This window comes from Serpula lacrymans, assembly GCF_000218685.1.
Source record: "Serpula lacrymans var. lacrymans S7.9 unplaced genomic scaffold SERLAscaffold_7, whole genome shotgun sequence".
NCBI lineage: Eukaryota > Fungi > Basidiomycota > Agaricomycetes > Boletales > Serpulaceae > Serpula > Serpula lacrymans.
Genome location: NW_006763296.1, coordinates 2,205,550 through 2,227,451, shown reverse-complemented (window position 1 = coordinate 2,227,451; position 21,902 = coordinate 2,205,550). Strand labels below are relative to the sequence as shown.

Sequence of the window (21,902 nt, the reverse complement as noted above, 5' to 3'; positions counted from 1 at the left end):
GTGTAGCCAGTGGCAATGCGAAAATTTGCCGAAATGCCGAAATGCGGAAAGTACCGAATGGAAAAGCAAAGGTGAGCGTGACTGGATTGCCTAATAGAGGTGGTGCTGATCAGCCACAAGTTCAAAAAAGGCAATATTAATTACTATTCCACGTGGCACTGTGCCTGTGTGGCGCAAAGGCGAGTCTTTTTGAATATTCGCTTCATTATTGACACCTGTCCATGCTACCAATCAACTTTGGTGCATGACACCGTCTTTTCAGTTTCTAATTGGCATGCCTGGCGGCCTTTCTGCAATCTCGGGATATGTGTCCCTCTTGGCCGCAATTATAGCAGTTCTCTTTGAATCTGCGCATTTGTCCTCCCTGGACCGCACTGATATCCATAGGGGCTCCCTGCCCTGGCTGCAGCCCAAACAGCTTGAACCTGTGAGAATGATTATGATGGTTTGATGACCCAGGGTGCCTCTGGGATTGGTTGTTTTTGGTGGTGGTCCCGCTGTAAGTTGCTAAAGGCGTCTGGGAGAGAACTGAGTATAGTCCTTATGTCCAAACACCTATGCATTGTTCAACCCACAGGGATCAACCAAGGGATTCAGAAGAAAGTGCTGAAGACTACAATAGAGTGGGTCCGCAGGTGAGTCTGCAGGTCCGCAGGTTTGCAAATAAGTCTGCAGGTTGGCAGGTCAGTTCGCAGAGTCCGCACTTTAAAGCCTAAACGGAGTGGATACGTCACAGCAAGTTGTGATCTTGCTTAATATGAGCTGAGGGTGAATATAGAATGGAGGATACGACACTGGAATGACTCCTGAGAGTCCGCATTTTGGGTCTATACGAGCAGGGCGTCACAACAAGCTCGGCACTTTGTTGGAAATTTTGGTAATATGGCTGTGGGACGTCTACAATGATTCTGAAGCGACTATGGCGACTTATTCAGACAAATTCTGAGTATATGGGGGATCAAAAGATAGTATTCCTTCCTTTTGGAAGTACAGTTTTATAGCAGTACCAAAAAGGAAATAGCAAAAATAGTGTAAAACATATGAGAATCAATGGGAGAAATGAAGGATAAACATTAGAAAGTGTCCATATGAAAATGTAAGAAAAAGCGGGTCATATCCTGCTAGTCAGACGTCCAGACAGTTCCATACCATGAGGGACAACTCCTATATTCCATACAAGGAAAGGGGTAGTTGATCCGTGGACAGTCGTAATGCTCTGGAGTCCATGTGGAGTCTTGCACGTGCATAGAGTGCTGAGTTAGCTCCTTGTCCGACGGGTCCGAAGTCCGAAAAGTGTGGACCCTATATGTCTGCAAACGCGGACTCTATATGTCTGCAAATGCGGACTCTATGTATCCGCAAACATGGACTCTGCGGACTGTTGCGTATTGATGCATGGTTTGCCATAGAACTGGATTGATATGTTGGGAAATAAAGGGATTACTATGCCAGCATCTAAGTCAACTCTACACCGCCACCTTGGTGCATAGCGTAGAGCTCCATGGCTCTACTGACCTGTCAGACTTCCTCAGCCGCCAGGGCCAGGTTGTCACTCCGTGTATCTTTCAGATAGATCTGCTTGGCAATGCGGGGGTTCACATTGTGTTCTAGTAGCTCTACTGCATGTTCATTTTCAAGCCCTCCTTGGATAGAGAGAGCCAGGAACCGGGTGACATAATTATCCGTCCTCATGCTTCCTTGTTGGAAAAAACGGATTTGCTGACGCACCCAATCACGCTCAGCTTGCGGTTTAAAGTATTTTTCAATCTCTACTTTGAGATCGTCCCAGGTGGGCCACACTCCCGCCGTGTAGCACTCCTGCAGTCTTACTTGGGCATATTGACCCGCCACAGGTCCTTTTAATCAAGATAGCACAGCAGCTGCTATCTCAAAATTGTCGGCAAATGCGTCCCAATTTGCCTTGATCCAAACTTGTAGCTTGATCCACCATTCAGCAAATCGAGCCCTGTGTCCTTCGAAAGCACCGGGGTCAGCAACAATCTCAACTTTCTTGTTGAACTTTCGCTCAACCGTAGCTTCCACTGCTGGGGCAGCCTGAATCTTGGCGAGCTGATTTATCAATGCCTGAATCTGTGCACACATGTTGTGCAGCAGACTGTTCATATCCGGTTGCAACAACATGTCAACTGGGGGTCCCAGCTTGCTATCTGCGGATCAACCTCTTCCCAGCTGAGTATCAAATCTCAATCTCTGACTACCCACACTATAGTATTTAAAATGTATATAAAAGATAAACATAATAAACCCTGGTCCGAACAGTTGTCATGGGGTGGTCCACTTGTTAAGCTGTCAACCCTTCTCCAGACTGGCGGAGGCAAGTGCCCGGCCTGGTCAGAGGAAAGAGAAAGAGAAGATTTGTATGTAAATTCTAATCAACATTGGTTCCACACCAACTGCTGAGCTAAAGTACTCCCCTTGACACTGGGGGCTGTGTGTAGATAATTATCCTTTCTCCTTGAGCACTACAGGGCCATCGCTAGGAGCACACACTTCTGCTATACAGGATATTCCAAAACAATAACCCCTTAACCCTGAGGACCAGGTTTGCACAAAGTGTGAGAGAGTAAGAACAGCGAGTCCTAATGTTACAACCAAAGTTTTGATACTCTGGCGCACAACTCAGACAAAGCTTATAGTGGTAGTGAGGGGAGTGGTTACCCTTTAGATAGGACCGAGTTAGTTGTGGGTAAACAACAGGAGGACTTGCTGAGCAGTCTCCTTGATATTGGGGTATATATACTACTACAGGTCATTTGTACATGTGTACTGTACAGTTTATGGAGGCAGTGGCTGATGATGTCATGGGGCACAGCCCATGTGACCGGCTCCACTGTGTGAGATGCTTATATCTAAAAATAAGAAAAAGGCAGCGCAGCGCAAGAAGTGGAGTTTAAACAATAATAGAAAGTGCCGCATGGCACAGGGTGTGAAAACTACAAAAGAAAGTTGAAGAGGAGAATAAATTTTAAAGGTCCAAAAATTGTGTTATTGTAACATTTAGAGTGGATCCTTGGATAATTTTATAAATATTATCTACAAAATATTCTCTTTATGTTGCCTGCCTTGAGCATGATCATTTCGTAAATATTTTCTATATAGTATATGAGATAGTAGTACAATGATTTTACTAAAAATTCCAGACTCAAAGCTGTAAGGACAGGCAAATGATATCAGGGATTATATTTTACAAAAAAATCACTTTAAAATCACACTGCAAGTCTAGCTATTATAAGTCAATCCCCACAGTATGAGCAGAAGGGCAGATCATCCTAAAGGCACCAATGACAACAAAAATCAGACACTTCTCCCAGATGTACATTTTGCTATCAATGAAGGATACATACCGGATATACAAACAAGCTTCAAAAGCCAGGACAAAGTAGTAAAGAGAAACTTGAAGTAAAAGGCAGATACCTAGAATGTAGTAGATAGGATCATCTGGATTAAAAGCGAGTCAGAGACAAATTCCTACCCAATCAAACCAGTTGACTGGGTTTAATATAGATGCCATATTAATAGACAGACCAGCATGGCTAAGGACATCAATAACCCTCTCCGGGACACAAGTTAAATGGTAGAAAATACCAAGGATGCCTTGTAAGTATTTGCATTATTGGTTAACACTCTGCAAGAGGATGCTGATGCACACCACAGTTTGCTGATTAACATATTCAATATATTATCAGGTATGATCTAGCTATCATTCTGGCTTACTATTAATAAAACTAAGTGAAACTCAGCCGCTGCCCGAGAGGCTATAGAAACAACTTTATTATTTACCTAAGTGAAACTATAATAGATGTTAGTTTAAGGTGATCTCTAATAAATTTAATGTAACATACCTCAGCCGCTGCCCGAGAGGCTATAGAAACGACTGAGGTATTCCTATACTAAACCCCCTACTACTTATAGTCGGAGGTGCTACTCGCTACAGTATAATGACTCCTAGGAGAACAATGGTGACTCCATGGAGTGGTGGCTAAACTCCATGGAGAACAATGGCTGCTTTGGCAGAGACCAGGTTTATCCGGTTTTGTCACTCCCACTCAAGTGCAACCGTAGTCCCATAGCTTTAGAGAATTTCCAGTGTTTTTTGTGAGTGAGGGGTTTAGTGAGAATGTCGGCAACCATATCTCCTGTAGGAACGTATCTGATTACTGCCTCTCCCTTTGATACTAAGTCATCTTGGATAAAATGATATTTCCGTTGAATGTGTTTTGTGCGAGCACGGAGCTGTGGATCTTGTGTAAGAATAATGGCTGCTTGATTGTCACAGTGCAATGTTGTAAGTCCATTTTGAGCATGTTCAATTTCTTCAAAAAATGTCCGAAGCCATGCAAGGTGTTGTCCAGCATTGCTCAATCCAATGTACTCTGACTCCGTGGAGGATAAAGCTACCACACTTTGTCTTTTGCTTGTCCAGGAAATTGCTCCTCGGATGGTGATAAAGACAAACCCTGATGTTGATCGAGACGTGTCTGGGTCTCCAGACCAATCTGCATCTGAATATCCATAGAAATCCATGTCCATGGAGACATCTGTGCCATCATATCGTAGTTCCATGTCCCTGGTTGCTTTCAGATATCGGAGGACACATTTTGCAGCTTCCCAGTGATGGCTCCTTGGAGCTGAGCTATGTCTGCTTAGTATTCCAACGACGTAGGCAATGTCTGGGCGGGTTCCAAGCATGGCATACATGAGGGAGCCTACAATTGAGAGGTATGACACTTGACGCCCTTCAATATGCATCTCGTGTTGCACAATATCTTCCCCTGGAGCATTTGCAAGGAGTTTTGATCTATGGGCCATTGGTGTCCATACTGGTTTGCAGTTTTTCATTCCAGTACGCTCCAGGACTGTGTCAATGTATTGGCGTTGCAATAGGGATATTGTTTTGTTTGAACGATCACGTTGGATTTCTATTCCGAGGATGTATTTTGCTTCTCCAAGGTCCCGCATTTTGAATATGGATTCGAGTTTGGCTTTTGTGATATCCATGAATTTTCGGGATGAAGCTCCTAGGAGAAGGTCATCTACATAGACAACAACAAAGCATATTTGTTTGTTGTCCCGGAATACATAGAGACATGTTTCTGCATTTAGTCTTGTGAAACTGAGCTCCTGGAGCTTGCAATCAAAAGTTTTGTTCCATGTACGACCAGCTTGTTTTAACCCGTAGATGGATTTCTTCAATCTCCAGCAGTATCCAGGTTGGATAGGAATACCCCCTGGAGGAAGCATGTACAGTTCTTCTTCAAGTTCTCCATTGAGATAAGCTGTGGATACGTCCATTTGATCAAGTTCTAGGTCGTACTTTGCTGCCAGGGCTAGAATAATTCGGATTGACTCTAAGTTTGCAACCGGAGCAAAAACCTCCTGGTAATCAATCCCCTCCCTTTGAGTAAAACCTCGTGCAACAATCCGGAGTTTGTATCTCTCAATGTTTCCGTTTTGATCAAACTTGATCCGGAACACAGGTTTTGATGTGATGGGTTTTACTCCCTTCGGAAGTGGAACAGTGTCATATACTGCATTAGTATTGAGACTTAGGAGTTCCTCCTCCAAGGCAGACTTCCATAATTCTCCATCCGGACGTGATAAGGCTTCCTTTAGTGTCCTTGGAAGGTCTGTGTTAGATGGACCGGTACTTGCTATTCCAGCAAAGAATGTCTCCTCTGTATCAGATGTTTCTTCATGAACCTCAGGAGTGTTAGGTTTCTCCATGGAGTTGTTATGCTGCTCTTTTTGAGACTGTTCCTCATCTAGAGTCCTTTGATAATCTCGGTTTTTGTCTGCAGGACGGGTCTGGCGACTGCTTTTGCATACTCCTAGGACTTCAGCAGGCATGACTGCTCTTTTGAGAACCTGTGCAGGTACTCCAGGGAGTAGACGCATTTGTGTGTGTGTTGCCCCACTCACTCCTGAAGGTGTTGAATCACTCCTCGGAGGTGTTGGATGCCTTCCAGAAGCTGATCCAATGGACAGGCTGTTTAGCTGTATCCGGACTTTTTCCACATCAGCTGGCTGTATGTTGAGGAGCTGTCCTCCCACTGACTGTGACTCTACTTTGGCTTTCCGTTCTGAAGATGGCCAGTGTTCAGGTCTTGGTTGTAGAGACTGTTGTGGAGGGTGTCTTAGCTGATTAGGTGCTCCCACTGCTCTCGGAACATCTTCATGCTGATATGGTTCCATTTGCAATTCATTTGGATCTCGGATCCGAGGGTCAGGATCATCCTCCTCCAATGTATTTTAGTCTGGATAGTGAGAATTCTCCGGAATGAGTTCCTCCCACTGATCTGTGCTAGTGTCTGTGTTCCAGGAAGCAGTGTCGTCCTTTTGTACCTTTCCGGATTCATTGAATATGACATGCCGACTGGAAAACACAGTCCGTTTTTCAGTGTCTAGGAGTTTGTAGGCTTGCTTTCCATGTGTGTAGCCAATCATTATGGCTTTGCGCCCCTTGGAGTAAAACTTCCCTTGCCTTTTGTCTTTCGGAATCAAGGCATATGCTTGGCATCCGAAAGGGCGAAATAAAGTTGGATCAACTCTCCTTTTAAACAGTATTTCATATGGGGTCTTTCCATGGAGTCCTGATGCTGGGCTGCGTGCTGTGATATATGCAGCTGTTTGCATGGCATCTACCCAAAATGACTTTGGGAGCTTGGAATCATGGAGCATAGTGGTTGCTAATGTAGCCAATGTCTGATTCATGCGTTCTGCAATGCCATTTTGTTCTGGAGTATCTGCAGCTGTAGTTTCTTGGATGACACCATCTCCTCAGAGTTGATTTTTGAATGCATTGCCAGTATATTCTCCTCCCCCATCGCTTCGGAGGAATTCTGTGTATAGTGGAGTGAAGTTTTCTTCTCCCAAATGAGTCCGGAAGAATGTTTGGACATCTTCTTTCCATTGCTTGTATCGTTCCAGTGCTTCACTTTTATGTTTAAGGAAATATATCCATGGAAATTTGGAGAAATCATCTACAATGATAATCCCAGTACCGAAAACCCTCCCTGGAAGTTGGTTTGATTGGTCCTCCAACATCTGTGTGCACAATTTGTATGGGGTGCTTGGCTCAGTTTCCTCCAGTGGACTTGAAAGGTAATTTCTTCATCTTTCCTAAAGTACAAGGTTCACAAAACTCCGGGGTTCCGGTAAGAATGTCTATGTCCTGGAGCTGTCCTTTTATAACCATTCGTTGCAAGCGGTCCATTCCAATGTGTCCTATTCTCCTGTGCAATAAATTTACATCTACTGCTGCAAAAGCTGACTCCGGGTTGATTTTGGGTTTTGCTTGGATGTGATAAAGTCCTCGCTTGTGTAAGGCAGTGAGGATAAGTTCCTCCTTTTTCCGAACTTCACAAGCATTTGACCCTGCTGGAAAAAGTGTTGATAACCCCGTTTTGGGCAATTTGTGGACAGAAACAAGTGCTAACGTGAAGTTTGGCACAAGTAAGACATTTGACAGTGCAATATTGTAGTCCTTATTGCCAACAGTTGCTTGTAGGATTACTGTTCCAATGCCAATGGCATTTACAGAGGATTCATCCCCAAAACTGATTGTCCTCGGAGGATGCAGAACATGGTATGTTCCTGGCTCAAACCAGGAGCGGTGAGGGACCATATGGGATGTTTCTCCAGAGTCAATAATAATTGTTGTTTTGGTCTTATCGGGTTCCGACACAAGGTAAGCTTGAATGCGTTTAGCAAGGGGCTTGGAAATATGTACATGTTCCAATGCAATATGACTTTGTTCCTCCTCGGAGTCAGATCCAGATGATTGCTCCGCTGTATTTGCCTTTTCCTTCTCTTTTCCTTTATCCTTGTGTCTTTCCTTTTCCTTCTTCCTTTGACCTTTTTCAGCTGACTGAAGTGTTCGACACTCCGAGGTGTTGTGTGATTTGGCTTTGTGGAAGTTACACCATTTCTCCTCGGATTTGAGTGCTGATTCAGAACCTCCAGGGGCCTTCCCTGACTGTCGTGCAACTTCTGCAGTGATCCGGATCTCAACTGCATCAAAGGTAAGTTTATTTTTTTCAATCGTGTTGATTACTGATGACTGAAATATTTGCCATTCAGGAGTGCATGGGAGAGATTGGAGAAGAGCAAAAGCCATGAGTTTGGTATCAACTCCTAGTTTCATTCCGGAGAGGTGTGAATCAATTGTCTGGATTTTTGCAATGTGGTCCTGGATAGGTGATGTCCCATCCCAGGACAATTTGGTGAGTTGCTGGAATGAATAGAAGGCCGAGGCAATGTTGGACGTTTGATGGAGTGAGACAAGTTTATCAAATAACTCCTTGGAGCTGGTGAGGTCTCCAGTCCTCATTAGGAGGGCATCAGAGATGTGGTCCTGGATGATTCCATGTGCCTTCTCATCCTTAAGTATCCAGGTGATCTCTGGATCCTCTGAGGAGGTAGGTTTTCCTGGTGAGGGCTTAAGCTCCTCTCCAGTAACTGTGAGGCAACGATAAACTATAACAAAGAACAAAACCTGTCTCCTTCTGCACTTGCAGGGAGTAAAGGGTTCAATGAGCTTGAGGTCGACAGACGCTAGAGAATATAGCGAGTAGAGGACAATGAGAGGTAAGCTTCAAAGGTTCTTGTTGAGGAGTAAAGCGGGTAAATTCAGTAATAGAAAACTAAGGAGCCATACATGAATAGGTAAGGCTTTATATAGTGAACTGTTCGTTCCTCAGACTGAAAGGAGAATATACAAAAAGTGGTCTGAGGAATAAATCGACCAATAAGAAAAAGGGAGAGTAACTATCATACGACTTTTGACTTGATTAATCAGCAGGTGAGAGACTTGTACTAATAATAGAGGATTTGTCACGCGTGTCCAGGAACCGTATCCTCATAATGAGGTACGATCCTGAATAAGGCGTTATTAGTATAACCAGGCTTTACTGGGGCTTGGAGCTGGTTGGCGAGATGCCTACTACCAGTCCCTACCCAGTGTGCTGGCTGGCTGGGAGCGATACCCAGTCTCTGATCTGTGATATAAAATGGTAGCGATGGTTAAAAAAGCCTGTGAGGGCTATGAGAAGTAAAACTGCAAAGGATACCTCTAGCCCTAGAGCCAGAGGTGTAACGGGTAAAGCGTTCAAGAACCAAGACATAGCGAAGATAAGAAAATAATGAAATGGTCCTTACAGTAACAACCCGGAGAACTTTTTCCCGATGTAGCTTTGAAATGATCCGGAGTTTCCATATCTGAAAATTGTTGGGTCCAGTGAGAACTGGACATGCGGATGTATCGCGTGCTGTGGTCATGGTTCCAAGGTTGCCGTTTCAAATAAGAATTATTTCCTGCGTAGCTTTTGCGCACCAGGGCTCATAACCTAATAAAACTAAGTGAAACTCAGCCGCTGCCCGAGAGGCTATAGAAACAACTTTACTATTTACCTAAGCGAAACTCAGCCGCTGCCCGAGAGGCTATAGAAACGACTGAGGTATTCCTATACTAAACCCCCTACTACTTATAGTCGGAGGTGCTACTCGCTACAGTATAATGACTCCTAGGAGTACAATTGTGCTCCTAGGAGAACAATGGTTACTCCATGGAGTGGTGGCTATGCTCCATGGAGAACAATGGCTGCTTCGGCAGAGACCGGGTTTATCTGGTTTTGTCACACTGGACTTTCAGCCAATTCCCAAGCTTCACAAATAAATCTGAGCTAAAGATACAGGGTAAGCCTCTCATTTTCCACTGAAACATTACTAGTTGATTGAAGGAGAAATAGTTGTCATCTTTTGTATGGCCACATAATCTGAATAAAATTGCACCTCACAAGGTGATGGATATTGAAATACACAAAGAGCGAAGTGTGCATAGCTATTCCGACTTACAAGTCATGGATTTCGACTACATATTCAAGTCGCCACCTATGCCACTCTGGGCCAATTCAAATGTGATCTATAATTTCATTGATTGTCACAAAAAAAAAGGTCAATATTACGACTTAAAGGATTACCTTTACGTGTTCCTTTCTGAGCAGCTCCAGAAACCCCACAAGATCCCAGATGTATCCTACCTTTTGAAACAATGGATAGAAGATGGCCAATTTCTTGAGGCATTTGCCAGCGAGCTAGATTCTCATGTTATTAATACTGCGACATGGCATGCTCATGCTCACCCTCAGTCAAAGATGCCACAGCCAACTTACTCACCATCCCACACCATGCAAGAATGGATCCTTGCCCAAGATACCAGGCTTTCTGACAGCCTGTTGAAGGAGACTGTGGTGTCTATTGTGGAAGAACTTGTCAATTTTTTGGGTACCAAAGGCCCTGGACCTGGTGGATATATTATGCGTGGTTGGTGTCAGGAGTATTCCCCATAATTTTACATAGAATACAGGAAAAGGCAGGAGGACAAAATAGCGTCATTCTTTAACAAGGTGAGTGATTTATCTGCAGAGTGATTCTTACACTTCAGTCGACCTCTTTCCATAGCCTCTTAGGTTGATCAGTTTCTGTTATTTGATGTGCCTAAGAGGCCTTTATCCTGGGATTATCCCATAGGCAGGTAATCCATGCAGGGCTCCCTTGAGCTAATGTTATCCAGGAGCAATTTGAGAACCCTGGGAGTCCCAGTTGGTGCCAGGGGTCCTAGCACTAATTAATTCCAAAAATCCTATACCCTATATCAATATAAAGCAGGACTATCCTGGAATAACCCAAAATCAAAGTGTTTCACTTTAAGGTGTGTATTGACTGATCTAATTATGTTATAGAATATCCTGTGGGAGTACTTTTAAATGTTATCCATATAGAAATAGTAGTTTTACCTGGTATTTTGAATAACATGTAGGTACTCCCAAAGGATATCCATGGTACAATAAAGAAATCCTAATGTAGTATAAGTAGTACCCAGAGTAGTCTCATTGGATACTATGGGCAGCTTGCAGGTACTTCTAATGAATATCTGGGTATAATAGGGGTATTATGGATAATTGTTAGGATACTAACAGTAAATATAGTAGTCTCATTTGGTGTTCTAGACATCTCAGTGGTAATTCCCAAGGACATACAAGTATAAGGAGGATGTTCTAGATGTCTTGGCTAGTTATGGAGACCCCCAAAGGACTTCCATATAAAATAGGAACATTCTACTGGGGCATCTGAGACAGCTAGTGGGACATAAGTAGTAATGCCATTGGATGTTGTGGATACTGTACAGGTACTCCAAAAGATATCCATGTATAATAGAGACATTCTGGATGACCATCATGATACTAACAGTACAAATATTAGCCTCATTCAATATTCTGTGTTGCCCATTGGGATATAATTAGTACTTTCAGTAGTTACATTTGATACTTTGGACATCATGTGGTACTCCCAAAGGATATCCAGGTACAATAAAAACATTTTAGGTGACCATTGGGACACCAACAGTATAAATAACAGTCTCATTAGATGTTTTGAACAATGTGTGGGTGTCCTCATAGGACATCCAGGGTATAATAAAAACATCCTACTAGAGTATCTGTAGTACCCAGTGAGACACAAGTAATACTCAAAGTAGTCACATTAGATATTCTGACTTTATTTTGTACTCCCAAAGGATATCCAGGTATAGTACAGATATTTTGGATGAAAATTGGGACTCCTGCAGTACAAATAGTAGTCTCATTGGATATTTTGGACATCTTGTGGGTAATGGTAAAGAATATCCAGATATAACAAAGACATTAGAAATGCCCACAAGGACACCAGTAGTTTTATTGGATATTCTATATAATTGTGAGTACTCCTAAAGGGTATCCATGTATAATAAGGAGATCCCAGATACTCCAATAGGATATAAGTAATACCCATGGTAGTCTAATTGGATGTTATGGACACTATACAAGTACCCCAAAGGACATCTGGGGTATAATAGGGACCTGGATGACCATTTGGAAACCACCAGCACAAATATTAGCTTCTTTGGATCTCCCAGTTAGTATTTGGGTATAAATAAGAATGTTTTGGAGGACCATTAGGATATCAGCAGTAGTTTCATTGGATCTCTTGGACAATATCTGAGTGCTGTTAAAGGACATCTATGGCAACGTAGGGACATTCTACTGGAGGACCTGGGATACTTGGTAGAATATAAGATGTACCCAAGGTAGTCACATTGGATGTTGTGGACGCCATACAAGTACTCCAAAAGATATCTTACATAACTAGTGGGAATACCAACAGTATATATATCAATCTCATTGAATCTTCTTGATACCACATGGATACAATAAAAACATCCTACTAGACCTTCTGGGATACCCAGTGGGACTTGAGTAGTACCCAAAAGTAGTCAAAGTAGTCCCATTGGATGCTTTGGACACCACTTGATACTCACAGAACATATCTATTTAGTAGGAATATTTTAGATAGCCATTGAAGTAGTACAAATATTAGTTTTGAGTACATCCTAAAATAGTCCTACTTTGTATTTGTTACGATAACACAATTTTCAGACCTTTCCTTTAATTTTCATTCTCCGCTTTAACCTTTTACTATAGTTCACACTCCGTGCCATGCAGCACCTTCCTTTTTCGTTCTAACTCCACCTTCTCACACAGCACTGCCTTTATTCTTCTTTTAGACACAAACTCTCTCATGCAGTGGAGCTGGTCACACGGGCTGCGCCCTCTGACATCATCAGCCACTGCTTTTATCAACTGTACAGTACATAGGTACAAACACTCTGTATTAGTATAAATACCCCAATAGATCAAGGAGACTCCTCAGCGAGTCCTCCTGTTGTTAACCAACAAACTCTCTGCAGCCTAAGGGGTAACCACTCTCCATTCACTACCCTTATAGTGTGTTCTTGTGTGCGCCAGAGTAACTAACTCTTGGTTGTTACAGTATTAGTATAGGATGGACATTTTTCAGATTCTTAATTAATGCTAGGACCCCTGCCACCAATTGAAACTCCCAGGATTCTCAAATTGTTCCTGGATGACCTTAGCTCAAGGGAGTCCTGTATGGATTACCTGCTTATGGGCTAATCCCAGGATAAAGGCCTTTTAGGCACATCAAATAACAGAAACTGATCAACCTAAGAGGCTATGGAAAGAGGTTGACTGAAGTGATTACTACTTATGTCCCACTAGCTGTCTCAGATGCCCCAGTAGAATGTTCCTATTTTATATGGAAGTCCTTTGGGGGTCTCCATAACTAGCCAAGACATCTAGAACATCCTCCTTATACTTGTATGTCCTTGGGAATTACCACTGAGATGTCTAGAACACCAAATGAGACTACTATATTTACTGTTAGTATCCTAACAATTATCCATAATACCCCTATTATACCCAGATATTCATTAGAAGTACCTGCAAGCTGCCCATAGTATCCAATGAGACTACTCTGGGTACTACTTATACTACATTAGGATTTCTTTATTGTACCATGGATATCCTTTGGGAGTACCTACATGTTATTCAAAATACCAGGTAAAACTACTATTTCTATATGGATAACATTTAAAAGTACTCCCACAGGATATTCTATAACATAATTAGATCAGTCAATACACACCTTAAAGTGAAACACTTTGATTTTGGGTTATTCCAGGATAGTCCTGCTTTATATTGATATAGGGTATAGGATTTTTGGAATTAATTAGTGCTAGGACCCCTGGCACCAACTGGGACTCCCAGGGTTCTCAAATTGCTCCTGGATAACATTAGCTCAAGGGAGCCCTGCATGGATTACCTGCCTATGGGATAATCCCAGGATAAAGGCCTCTTAGGCACATCAAATAACAGAAACTGATCAACCTAAGAGGCTATGGAAAGAGGTCGACTGAAGTGTGTTGAAACCTAAAGGGTAACCACTCCCTCATCATTCTCTCTATAGTTGGTTCTAGTTGTGTGCCAAAGTAACAAACTCTTGGTTGTTATAGCCACATCCACAGTGCAATTGAACCATCCAAACTGATGGATTATTGCTGACTTTGAGAGGCCAGGTACTCATTTTCTTGAATGGGACATGGGTAGATGCAGCAGTACAGCAGGGTAGGGTGCTTAATGTTGGTGGTGGGTGGCTGCAAAAAAACAGCAGTAGAACGGCAGTGTGGAGTTGTGGACAATGGTGGTGGTAGTGAGCAATGAGCATTTTATTATATTAGTCATTCTATCGGAGACAGGAGGTTGCCAACGATGCCACTGGTGCGGTACTTACTTTTCTCAAGTCCCAGCCTACCAATTTGGGGCAGGGTTTAATGCTAGTGTCAGAAAACGTCAGAACTGAGCCTTGCATGACTGGGAGAAATGTGTGGTCTCCCAGCCTTGTAAGGCTTGGTAACCAGGCAGGTGTTGGTTGTGGATGATGCCTACCTTACTTAATCTACAATCCTGAAATGTGTGTAACATGGTGTGACATAGTGTGAGAAATATTGTTTGCGCTGAGAGTCGTTCAAAACGAGCGCGTTTGCAAATGGCTCTCATTTTGAAACAGAGGCTGCCGAACAGGCCCATGAGTCTCTTCTGAATTACTTCAAGAACATCAGCAATCAATAGCGTGGTCAAGTGGCAAAGTACCTTCCGGCATTGAGTGCTAAATTGAGCGGTCACGTGCATTGATTGTTATTTGGTTATTTCCCAGTATGGTAGTGCGAACCTACTAGCACTTTCGACTCTCGTCTCGACCAAGCGGTGAGTAAGTTGTGGATTACACTGTAACAATTCAGATGTTAACGTTGGATAGTCTTCGAAACCAAGGTACGTCATCCCTGGTGTCATTTGAATGTAACCGCAGTGTATATAAGGGCGAACCTCTTTGCATCCTCCCCTCCAAATCGTCAGTAACTGTCTCAGCGGATATATCATCGACTCTCCTCATCGCGTGTACCTTCACTCGCGTCTTATTCAAATAACCTAAATGTCTATCACTCGCGTATTTTATGATCCCTTCAGCGAGTTTGACCGCCTCTTCGACGATGCCTTCAACTCCCGTTTCGCCCGTCCCAATCCTAATCAAATCATCAACAGAGATCAGACTATTCAAGATAAATTGAACTTCAGACCAAAGTACGCAGATTCCTTTGTTAGACTCGTATGACACTATACTAACATAACTTACAGAATGGACCTCCACGAGAGTGCAGAGCACAACGCTATCACCGCGACGTTCGAGCTGCCCGGCTTAACCAAAGAGAATGTCAATATCGACCTACACAATGGTCGACTCACTGTTTCTGGAAAGGTCGAAACTCAAGTAGCTCGTGAGGAGAATGATTTTGCCGTCCGCGAAAGGTCCTTTGGAAATTTTTCTAGGACACTGCGGGTCTCTGAGGGTGTAAAGGTACGTAATTCTGAAAGCCCTATTCGCATTTTCGCGGGTAATGACCACAGTACTTCTTGCAGCCTGAAGAGATCAAAGCCAGCATGGAAAACGGTGTCTTGACTGTGACATTCCCGAAAGGTAGCGCGGACCAGGCTCCTAAACGTATAACTGTTTCTTGAAGCAATCGGGGTCATTGGTCTGTTGTGGTGATGGAGAAAGAAAGTAGAGTTCAAGTAGAGTTTGGATATGCCATTTTGATAACTTTAGTTGTAAAAGTAGTGTCATGCATCACATGTATCGCATATAGGAGATATATGAATGTACTCACCAGTTTCATTTTGTTAGTTTCACAAAATACATTTAGACTGTACTCTCACCAATATATTTCGAAAGGGCAGGAGAACGATAACTTGACAACATCATAGATTACCATTTGAGGCCTGCGTGTTACTGACACCTTGTTATATAACAGATGACTTCAAGAAACTAGAATTATATCGCAAAAGTTAATTGGGTTTTGAACACGTCAAAAGTTGAAAATCTTGTTACATTCTAACGCTTATCAGAGATAATAGAGAGACAAGACGATAGCGCAATGCAGAGAATGAAGCGGCTCAGCTTGGCGTATCTCTGCTCTCAAATATTAGATACCTCCCAGCAGCCTAGGAAAATGTCACTACGATGCCAGAACCAACGTCATTAATGATGGATAGCACATACACTTCGTGCGAGATGTTCAAGTTCACTCCAACTCCTGAGGAATTGATTGTTTATTCGCGTCCTGGAAAAACCTCTGGAACTAAGTCAGCTTTACATACCGATCAGACGGACGGCGACTAACCCTTGTACTCTCTTGAAAATGATTCGTTGTTAGGCGGAGGAAAATGCCAGCGAAAAGAAACTTAAGAGATACTCGAGATCAGATTTGGCGGGAACGTAGAGTTGGGACATTGGAAATTCAAGGACCCGGATAGCAGATACAGAGTAGCCGCTCTCTTGTCATTGCAGAGTGAACTATGCCTACGCGTTAACTAAAACTAGTTTGGGAAATTTGTCAATATTTCCCAGGACTTGACTGAGGTTAACTATCGCAGATAAAGTAGAAGAAAGGCCGTCCGCCACCATCAGAGAAAGTTTTCTCGGGTCAAACTCACCAATGGCAGATATCTCGAACGATGTTCAGTCCGGGGTTACTATTGACAGTACTTCTTCCGTGGTTTCGAAATGTGTTATTCGGTAACCGACAAGAAAAATGGAAGTGTAAAAGTTGCCTGACAGGAGGAAAGTGAACAGGGCCCTTTTAGCATCAGCATCGGTACAATGCAGTCGGGGCAGAAAACGAGACGTGATCCGGAACAGCCCTCCAAAGAGGTAAGTAAGATTCGGAGTCCGAAGCTTGTAGCAATGCCTTCGAAGACTTGACGAGCAGGTAAGTCGCTATGCAAAAAAGTTCCAATCCCGAGACATATCCTTCTGTGGCGTCATATTTCGTTGCTGGAATGTATTCAAGCCAAATATAACAGGGTCGCCGCCTCATGACTGGGAAGCTTCAAATGGTACCAGTCATGGTAAACATGGACTGTGTACATGTACTCTCCCTTCCGCACCCCCGCGATTGGCTAAGCTTCCTCCGTTGTTCGGATTCGAAAGTATCGAGCAGTTTGAAAACTAAAAGGCATTGGTCCCACTGGGCGGCTGACCGGAATATGTTTGCACCGACACCGCGTCCGAGCTCGATTACCGGCCAGCCTGAGTAACGCCCCGAAGAGAGCACCTTTCCCCCATAAATCGAGCTGAGATAACGCTGAGCTTTGGCAATTTCAAATTTACATGCCGATAACGACTACAGCCTAAGTATCGTCAGCTATCATAATTGTCGTTGGGGTAAGTAAATGGAGCAACTAAAACAACTTACTCCACGGACTGCATTGAATTCTGCCAGCATACCTTTTTTGGCGATCCAGGTAATGATGCGATCACCACGCAATGCGTCGATACAGTGTCGTATCAGCCACGATAGGTACACTGTTGAGCTCGTCGACGGGAAAAAGGTGCCATCGAATATAGAAAGGCTCTTCCACACGATTGGACCGTCGGTAGGTCGTCGGAACCTTTCTCTTCGAAGTGCATTCTTCTAGTTCCACCATCACCTCCGCGACTCTGAATAAGCAGTCATGATATTCAACAAATTCTTTTCAAAGCTTCTCCATACTTATACTTACAAGTATGTAATCACAGACAAGAACCTTTGCGAGGTAAGCCTGAGAAGAACATTAATAATGGCGTCCGACGAGTATTTCCGTTGAATCAACGGAAATACTCAGTGGGTCGCAGTACAGAAGGAATTGACGCGCTTCGAAAGTTAATTCCTTGATCCTCATTGCCAAGTTCCTTTCATTCCTAGTGAGATAGGCAACTCAGTCGATCGGAACGTGGCTGCGATTGTTGACATCGCAAGGTGTGCCTGTAGGACTCGGGGTGGGACTTGGACAATCCAAATCCTTCAAGTGATGACATGATAAGCTAAGACCCTGGGAAGCTAACCACATGTACGAAGATTGACGAGAAATCCCCCACACGAGGCTGTGGGCGATGGGAAAATCAGACAGCCAAGCAACTTGGTTCTGCCCACTGCTGGGTAAATACTCTAAGAGACTCGGGACCGGCCCCATCAGCGCCTCTAGAAGGAAGAAGGAAGAAGGCCCTTGTATTTTTTCAACAGAAACCGGCCGGCGCATGAAAGAGGACGATGGAATCGGATATCTGCTGCTGACAAGTTTGTAGGTCCATGACAGTCGAATCAGCAAATCTCAGAAGTGGGTTAGTTACAGTAAGCACTGTATTAATAGTAGCGCAAAAGAGAACACTCGTGCGAAGAGGCACGCAGAGTCGAGCTCTTCGATAGAGCAGCACGAAGTCGGGCGGGTAGACTAATCTGCTATTAGTTTGTTATTGACGCGATTATATGCTACAAAGATGACAAGATACTGGAGCTGACCTTTCAGAATTGAAGGAAGCAAGCTAGTCTACACGAGTAAAGCCAGCTGATCTTTAATTATACCAATAGAAGCCCAACCCCTACGCTGGTGTTAATAACCTGCAAGAAGCAGTAACTTGAAGCACACCGCGGTACCGCGTAAATAACACTATCTTTCGACATGACATGAATCTCGAGACTAACCACAAAAAAGCAAGTCGAAGCAAATCGGGGGTTCCTATCGCAAATTTGCATTTGAGCTGGCTTGAAAATCGTGATACGTACGTTATAGGCTATGGCCGGCTTCTGCAACGCCCGGGTGTGATGCGAGCCTTCCAAACTTGTACGATGAACCCCGCATGTGTTGATAGATTCCGTTCGCGTAAAGCACCGAAAGCGACAAGCGTTGTCTCTAACAAGATCATGTTGGCAGATGGCGCATCAAGATTCTAATTAGAAAATGCACGAGAAACGCAGAGCAAGACATGACTGCAAGTTTGCAAGTGTGTTTACAGGGTATGCTTGGTCTGAGGAGAACCGGGTCTGTGAGACTGATAGGCTGTTGCAGTTCTGACACTGAGACGATCAAGTAGGCTGGTTACCCAAACACGAGCGATCAAGTGAAGGGAACTCTTGCACGTGGCCAATCCATATGCAAGCGGTTCCTTGGCCAAAATCCACCAAAGTCCAGCCGTCTTTTGAGGGTACAGTCCATTAATCAGACCACGCTGACTGTTTGTCTTAAGGTACATCGAGCGCAGTAACATACATCTCGGCTCATATAACCCACATTCCATAAAGGCGTGAAAATCGTACCTTCAGGTGCCCCATTCCTATACAAAAGCCTTGTTGCAACAGCCAAAAGCCCATCCGGAAGCAAAACACCCACAGAAGCTCTGCCGACGGGTATTCTCGATTCTGGTCAGTCTATTTTTCCACCTTCATTTCCCGAGGCACAGACCAATAACGTCGCCGTCGCCTTTTTAATGAAAAAGCAAAAGAATACGAATACATGACCAAATAGTATCAGCATCCTTTGGCCCTTGACTTTATATGGTACGCGGAGAAAATCTGCTATTTATCCCAACCCTTCAAGCTGTCTCACTTCAGTAAGGTCCTCCCTTCCACATCTCCAGCCATTCATCCTGCCGCTATCAGACCGTATCGAAACATGAGCGGGAAGGTATGTCCACCTAGTCTTCCAATATGATCATTGCCTCACTTGCAGCTCAGTCGCCGTCAGTACCAACACAAGCCAGCCTCTCGATAGACTTTCTCGTAGTAGGCGGTGGAATTGGAGGTCTTGCATGTGCAATCGCACTAAGACGAGTCGGACATCGTGTCCTTGTTCTCGAAAAAGCTGCTTCAGCAGGATCACAAGTACGTTCCTCTGACCACACGTCCATATCACAGTGAGCCGAACTTGCACACGTAGATATCTGGCGGAATACGACTCCCACCAAACGTCTCCAAAATATTATTCCATTGGGGTCTCGAAGCTGAACTCAGAAAGATATCGCTGACATCGGAAGCAATCCAATTAAACATATGTAAGCCTTCTTCACTATAGCTCTCTGTAGTTATATTAATAGTTCTGCCAGACGAATCAGGCGAAATACTCGGCACACACTTCTGGGAAGAGGAAGTCTTGAAGGAAACAGGCGGTGAATATCTCTTCCTGCACGTACGTTCCAATCCAGCATCTGCAAATTCATCGAGCTCATCGTTTTCATCAGCATGCCGATCTACAGCGACTGCTTCATAATACAGCGCTTTCATTCGGTGCTAAGATCCGTAACAATGCCACAGTTGCGTTGGTTGATGGCGACGATTGTCATGTAACTCTATCAACAGGCGAAATACTACGAGCAGATGCTATCATCGGCGCTGATGGCCGATCAAGCATTATACAAAGAGAGATCGTTGGACACGACGTTTACAATGACACGCCACATCGTTTTGTGATGTACAAGTGCGTGTGATTACCCCGTGTCAGTCTCGCTAGTTTCTGACTATTCATTCTAGTACTGTAGTTCCAGGGCATGTCATGCGCGCAAATCCGGATCTGATTCCATTATATGAAGAGAAACATGTATGCCATGGTTTACTGGGCTCGTATCGTGACATCTGACTTGCGTCTCCTTTAGACAACCCTGTTTTGTTGGTTCGGTGATGGTCGTGCAGCAATGGGCTTCCGGATAGTGAGTTCTCGGCTTCATCATCGCATGATTTTGGCTAATTAAACAGAAGGGTGGAACGGATGACTATGCATTACATTTCTGGGTGCCACCAGGCACGCAGGAGGGAGGCGAAGATGTAGATAGTTGGGGTTCAAAAGTTTCTGTTGAGGAGATGTTGAAACAAATACAACCCTGCGAACCGCGGTCAGTTTATAGTTGAGCCTTAACTTCTGTCCATGCTTATCTTTCATATACCCAGCCTCAAAAAAATGGTCCTAAAGGCTGCTCCACCAGCACTGATCAAGGTTAAAGCATTACCAGCACTGGAGGACTGGGTACACGATGAGGGGCGTCTAGCATTAATCGGCGAAGCAGCACATCCCATCCCAGTTCGTCTTCTCCTTTTTCTTTTCTTCCCAGCGGCTTAGACTAATCACTTCACTCTCAGGTGGGTGCAATCCAAGCTGCCGCGATGGCTGTGGAAGACGGCGCTGTCCTCGCCAAGCTTTTCTCTCACCTCGGGAGCCAAGACCAAATCTCTTCCTTCCTTTACGCCTACCAAGACTTGCGCGAAGTGCGCTGCGCCTCCGTCGTTACGTCTGAGCAGGAAAATCTCGCTTTCCAAACGCTACCCAAGGGAGAGATGCAGGAGGCGAGAGACAATGGTATGCGTGCGAAATATGCGGCAGGGCAGAGTGTGTTGGGTGGTGGGGAGGCAGCAGACCAGTGGGAGTCACTGAAGGATCTATTTGGATACGATGCGGAGGACCAGGCTGATGATTGGTGGGTGAAGTGGGGGATTTTGAGGGAGAGGGCGAAGCAGAGTTCGATAGACCAGGGCTTGCATTCGGGGATGAATAACCTTGCACTGTGAGATTGGGAGCGCATTGTCCATTTTGTTTGGAGTGTTTTTTTATACGGTATACCCTGCATCTAGTACTCATGATATTCCACTATCTTTGATTTCTTTATTTTTCTTTCTTTCATTCATTCAATCATCTCTTTTCGTTTTGATCTTGTTTCTTTAGTTGCATTTGAGGTACATGCACGAGAGAGGAGTACGGACAAAGTTTCTCGTGTTATCGTTACTATTGGGTGGATCGTTCGGGGTTGCATCTCTTTTCTTCTACATTACTACATACGAGCTCACCTTGGCTTGCGATAAACAGACTGACGCAATACACACTTACTTTCTTTTTCTTATCAGTTCTGTACTGTATACCATGGGTGTTGATATTGTTATTGTTTGCCATCAACAACACTATCGTGATAGAGCTTTAGCGATGAAATTTCTTATCAGCGAGGAGTTCAGGTTCGAATGGACGTGAGCCCCATTGACAGCGCGGTACGCGACGAGTGTGCCGTACATGGAACGGAGACAACTTACGGAAGGCATGCAACAACGATGTCATCGCCATATATTGACATATAACAGG

The 21,902-nt window shown here is 44.0% G+C and overlaps 6 protein-coding genes across 6 annotated transcripts; 4 read left to right on the top strand and 2 right to left on the bottom strand.

Moving 5' to 3' along the window:
- Positions 1-1,518: 1,518 nt before the first annotated feature.
- Positions 1,519-2,103, bottom strand: SERLADRAFT_438538 (uncharacterized protein; the record flags this gene model as incomplete). The annotated part of the gene is made up of 2 exons (XM_007318893.1): positions 1,519-1,818; positions 1,876-2,103. The coding sequence occupies 2 exons, from the start codon at positions 2,101-2,103 to the stop codon at positions 1,519-1,521; spliced, it is 528 nt and encodes a 175-aa protein (XP_007318955.1).
- A 4,353-nt stretch (positions 2,104-6,456) lies between these two features.
- SERLADRAFT_340125 (uncharacterized protein) lies at positions 6,457-6,699 on the bottom strand (the record flags this gene model as incomplete). The annotated part of the gene is made up of 1 exon (XM_007318892.1): positions 6,457-6,699. A coding segment is annotated over one exon (243 nt), but the record flags the coding sequence as incomplete, so codon positions are not given.
- Positions 6,700-9,878: 3,179 nt separating this feature from the next.
- Positions 9,879-10,367, top strand: SERLADRAFT_438534 (uncharacterized protein; the record flags this gene model as incomplete). Its single annotated transcript, XM_007318891.1, has 1 exon — positions 9,879-10,367. The coding sequence occupies one exon, from the start codon at positions 9,879-9,881 to the stop codon at positions 10,365-10,367; it is 489 nt and encodes a 162-aa protein (XP_007318953.1).
- A 4,095-nt stretch (positions 10,368-14,462) lies between these two features.
- On the top strand, positions 14,463-15,689 carry SERLADRAFT_468923 (uncharacterized protein; the record flags this gene model as incomplete). The annotated part of the gene is made up of 4 exons (XM_007318890.1): positions 14,463-14,682; positions 14,731-15,053; positions 15,108-15,327; positions 15,390-15,689. 3 exons carry the CDS (start codon positions 14,905-14,907, stop codon positions 15,486-15,488), a joined length of 468 nt encoding a protein of 155 aa, XP_007318952.1.
- Positions 15,690-16,629: 940 nt separating this feature from the next.
- SERLADRAFT_438532 (uncharacterized protein) lies at positions 16,630-16,981 on the top strand (the record flags this gene model as incomplete). The annotated part of the gene is made up of 2 exons (XM_007318889.1): positions 16,630-16,680; positions 16,739-16,981. The coding sequence occupies 2 exons, from the start codon at positions 16,630-16,632 to the stop codon at positions 16,979-16,981; spliced, it is 294 nt and encodes a 97-aa protein (XP_007318951.1).
- Positions 16,982-18,666: 1,685 nt separating this feature from the next.
- Positions 18,667-21,711, top strand: SERLADRAFT_415842 (uncharacterized protein; the record flags this gene model as incomplete). Its single annotated transcript, XM_007318888.1, has 13 exons — positions 18,667-18,827; positions 18,880-19,207; positions 19,282-19,342; positions 19,401-19,469; positions 19,520-19,666; positions 19,722-19,836; positions 19,888-19,970; positions 20,023-20,258; positions 20,312-20,378; positions 20,434-20,487; positions 20,534-20,670; positions 20,726-20,855; positions 20,915-21,711. 11 exons carry the CDS (start codon positions 19,340-19,342, stop codon positions 21,338-21,340), a joined length of 1,467 nt encoding a protein of 488 aa, XP_007318950.1.
- Between the last annotated feature and the right edge of the window lie 191 nt (positions 21,712-21,902).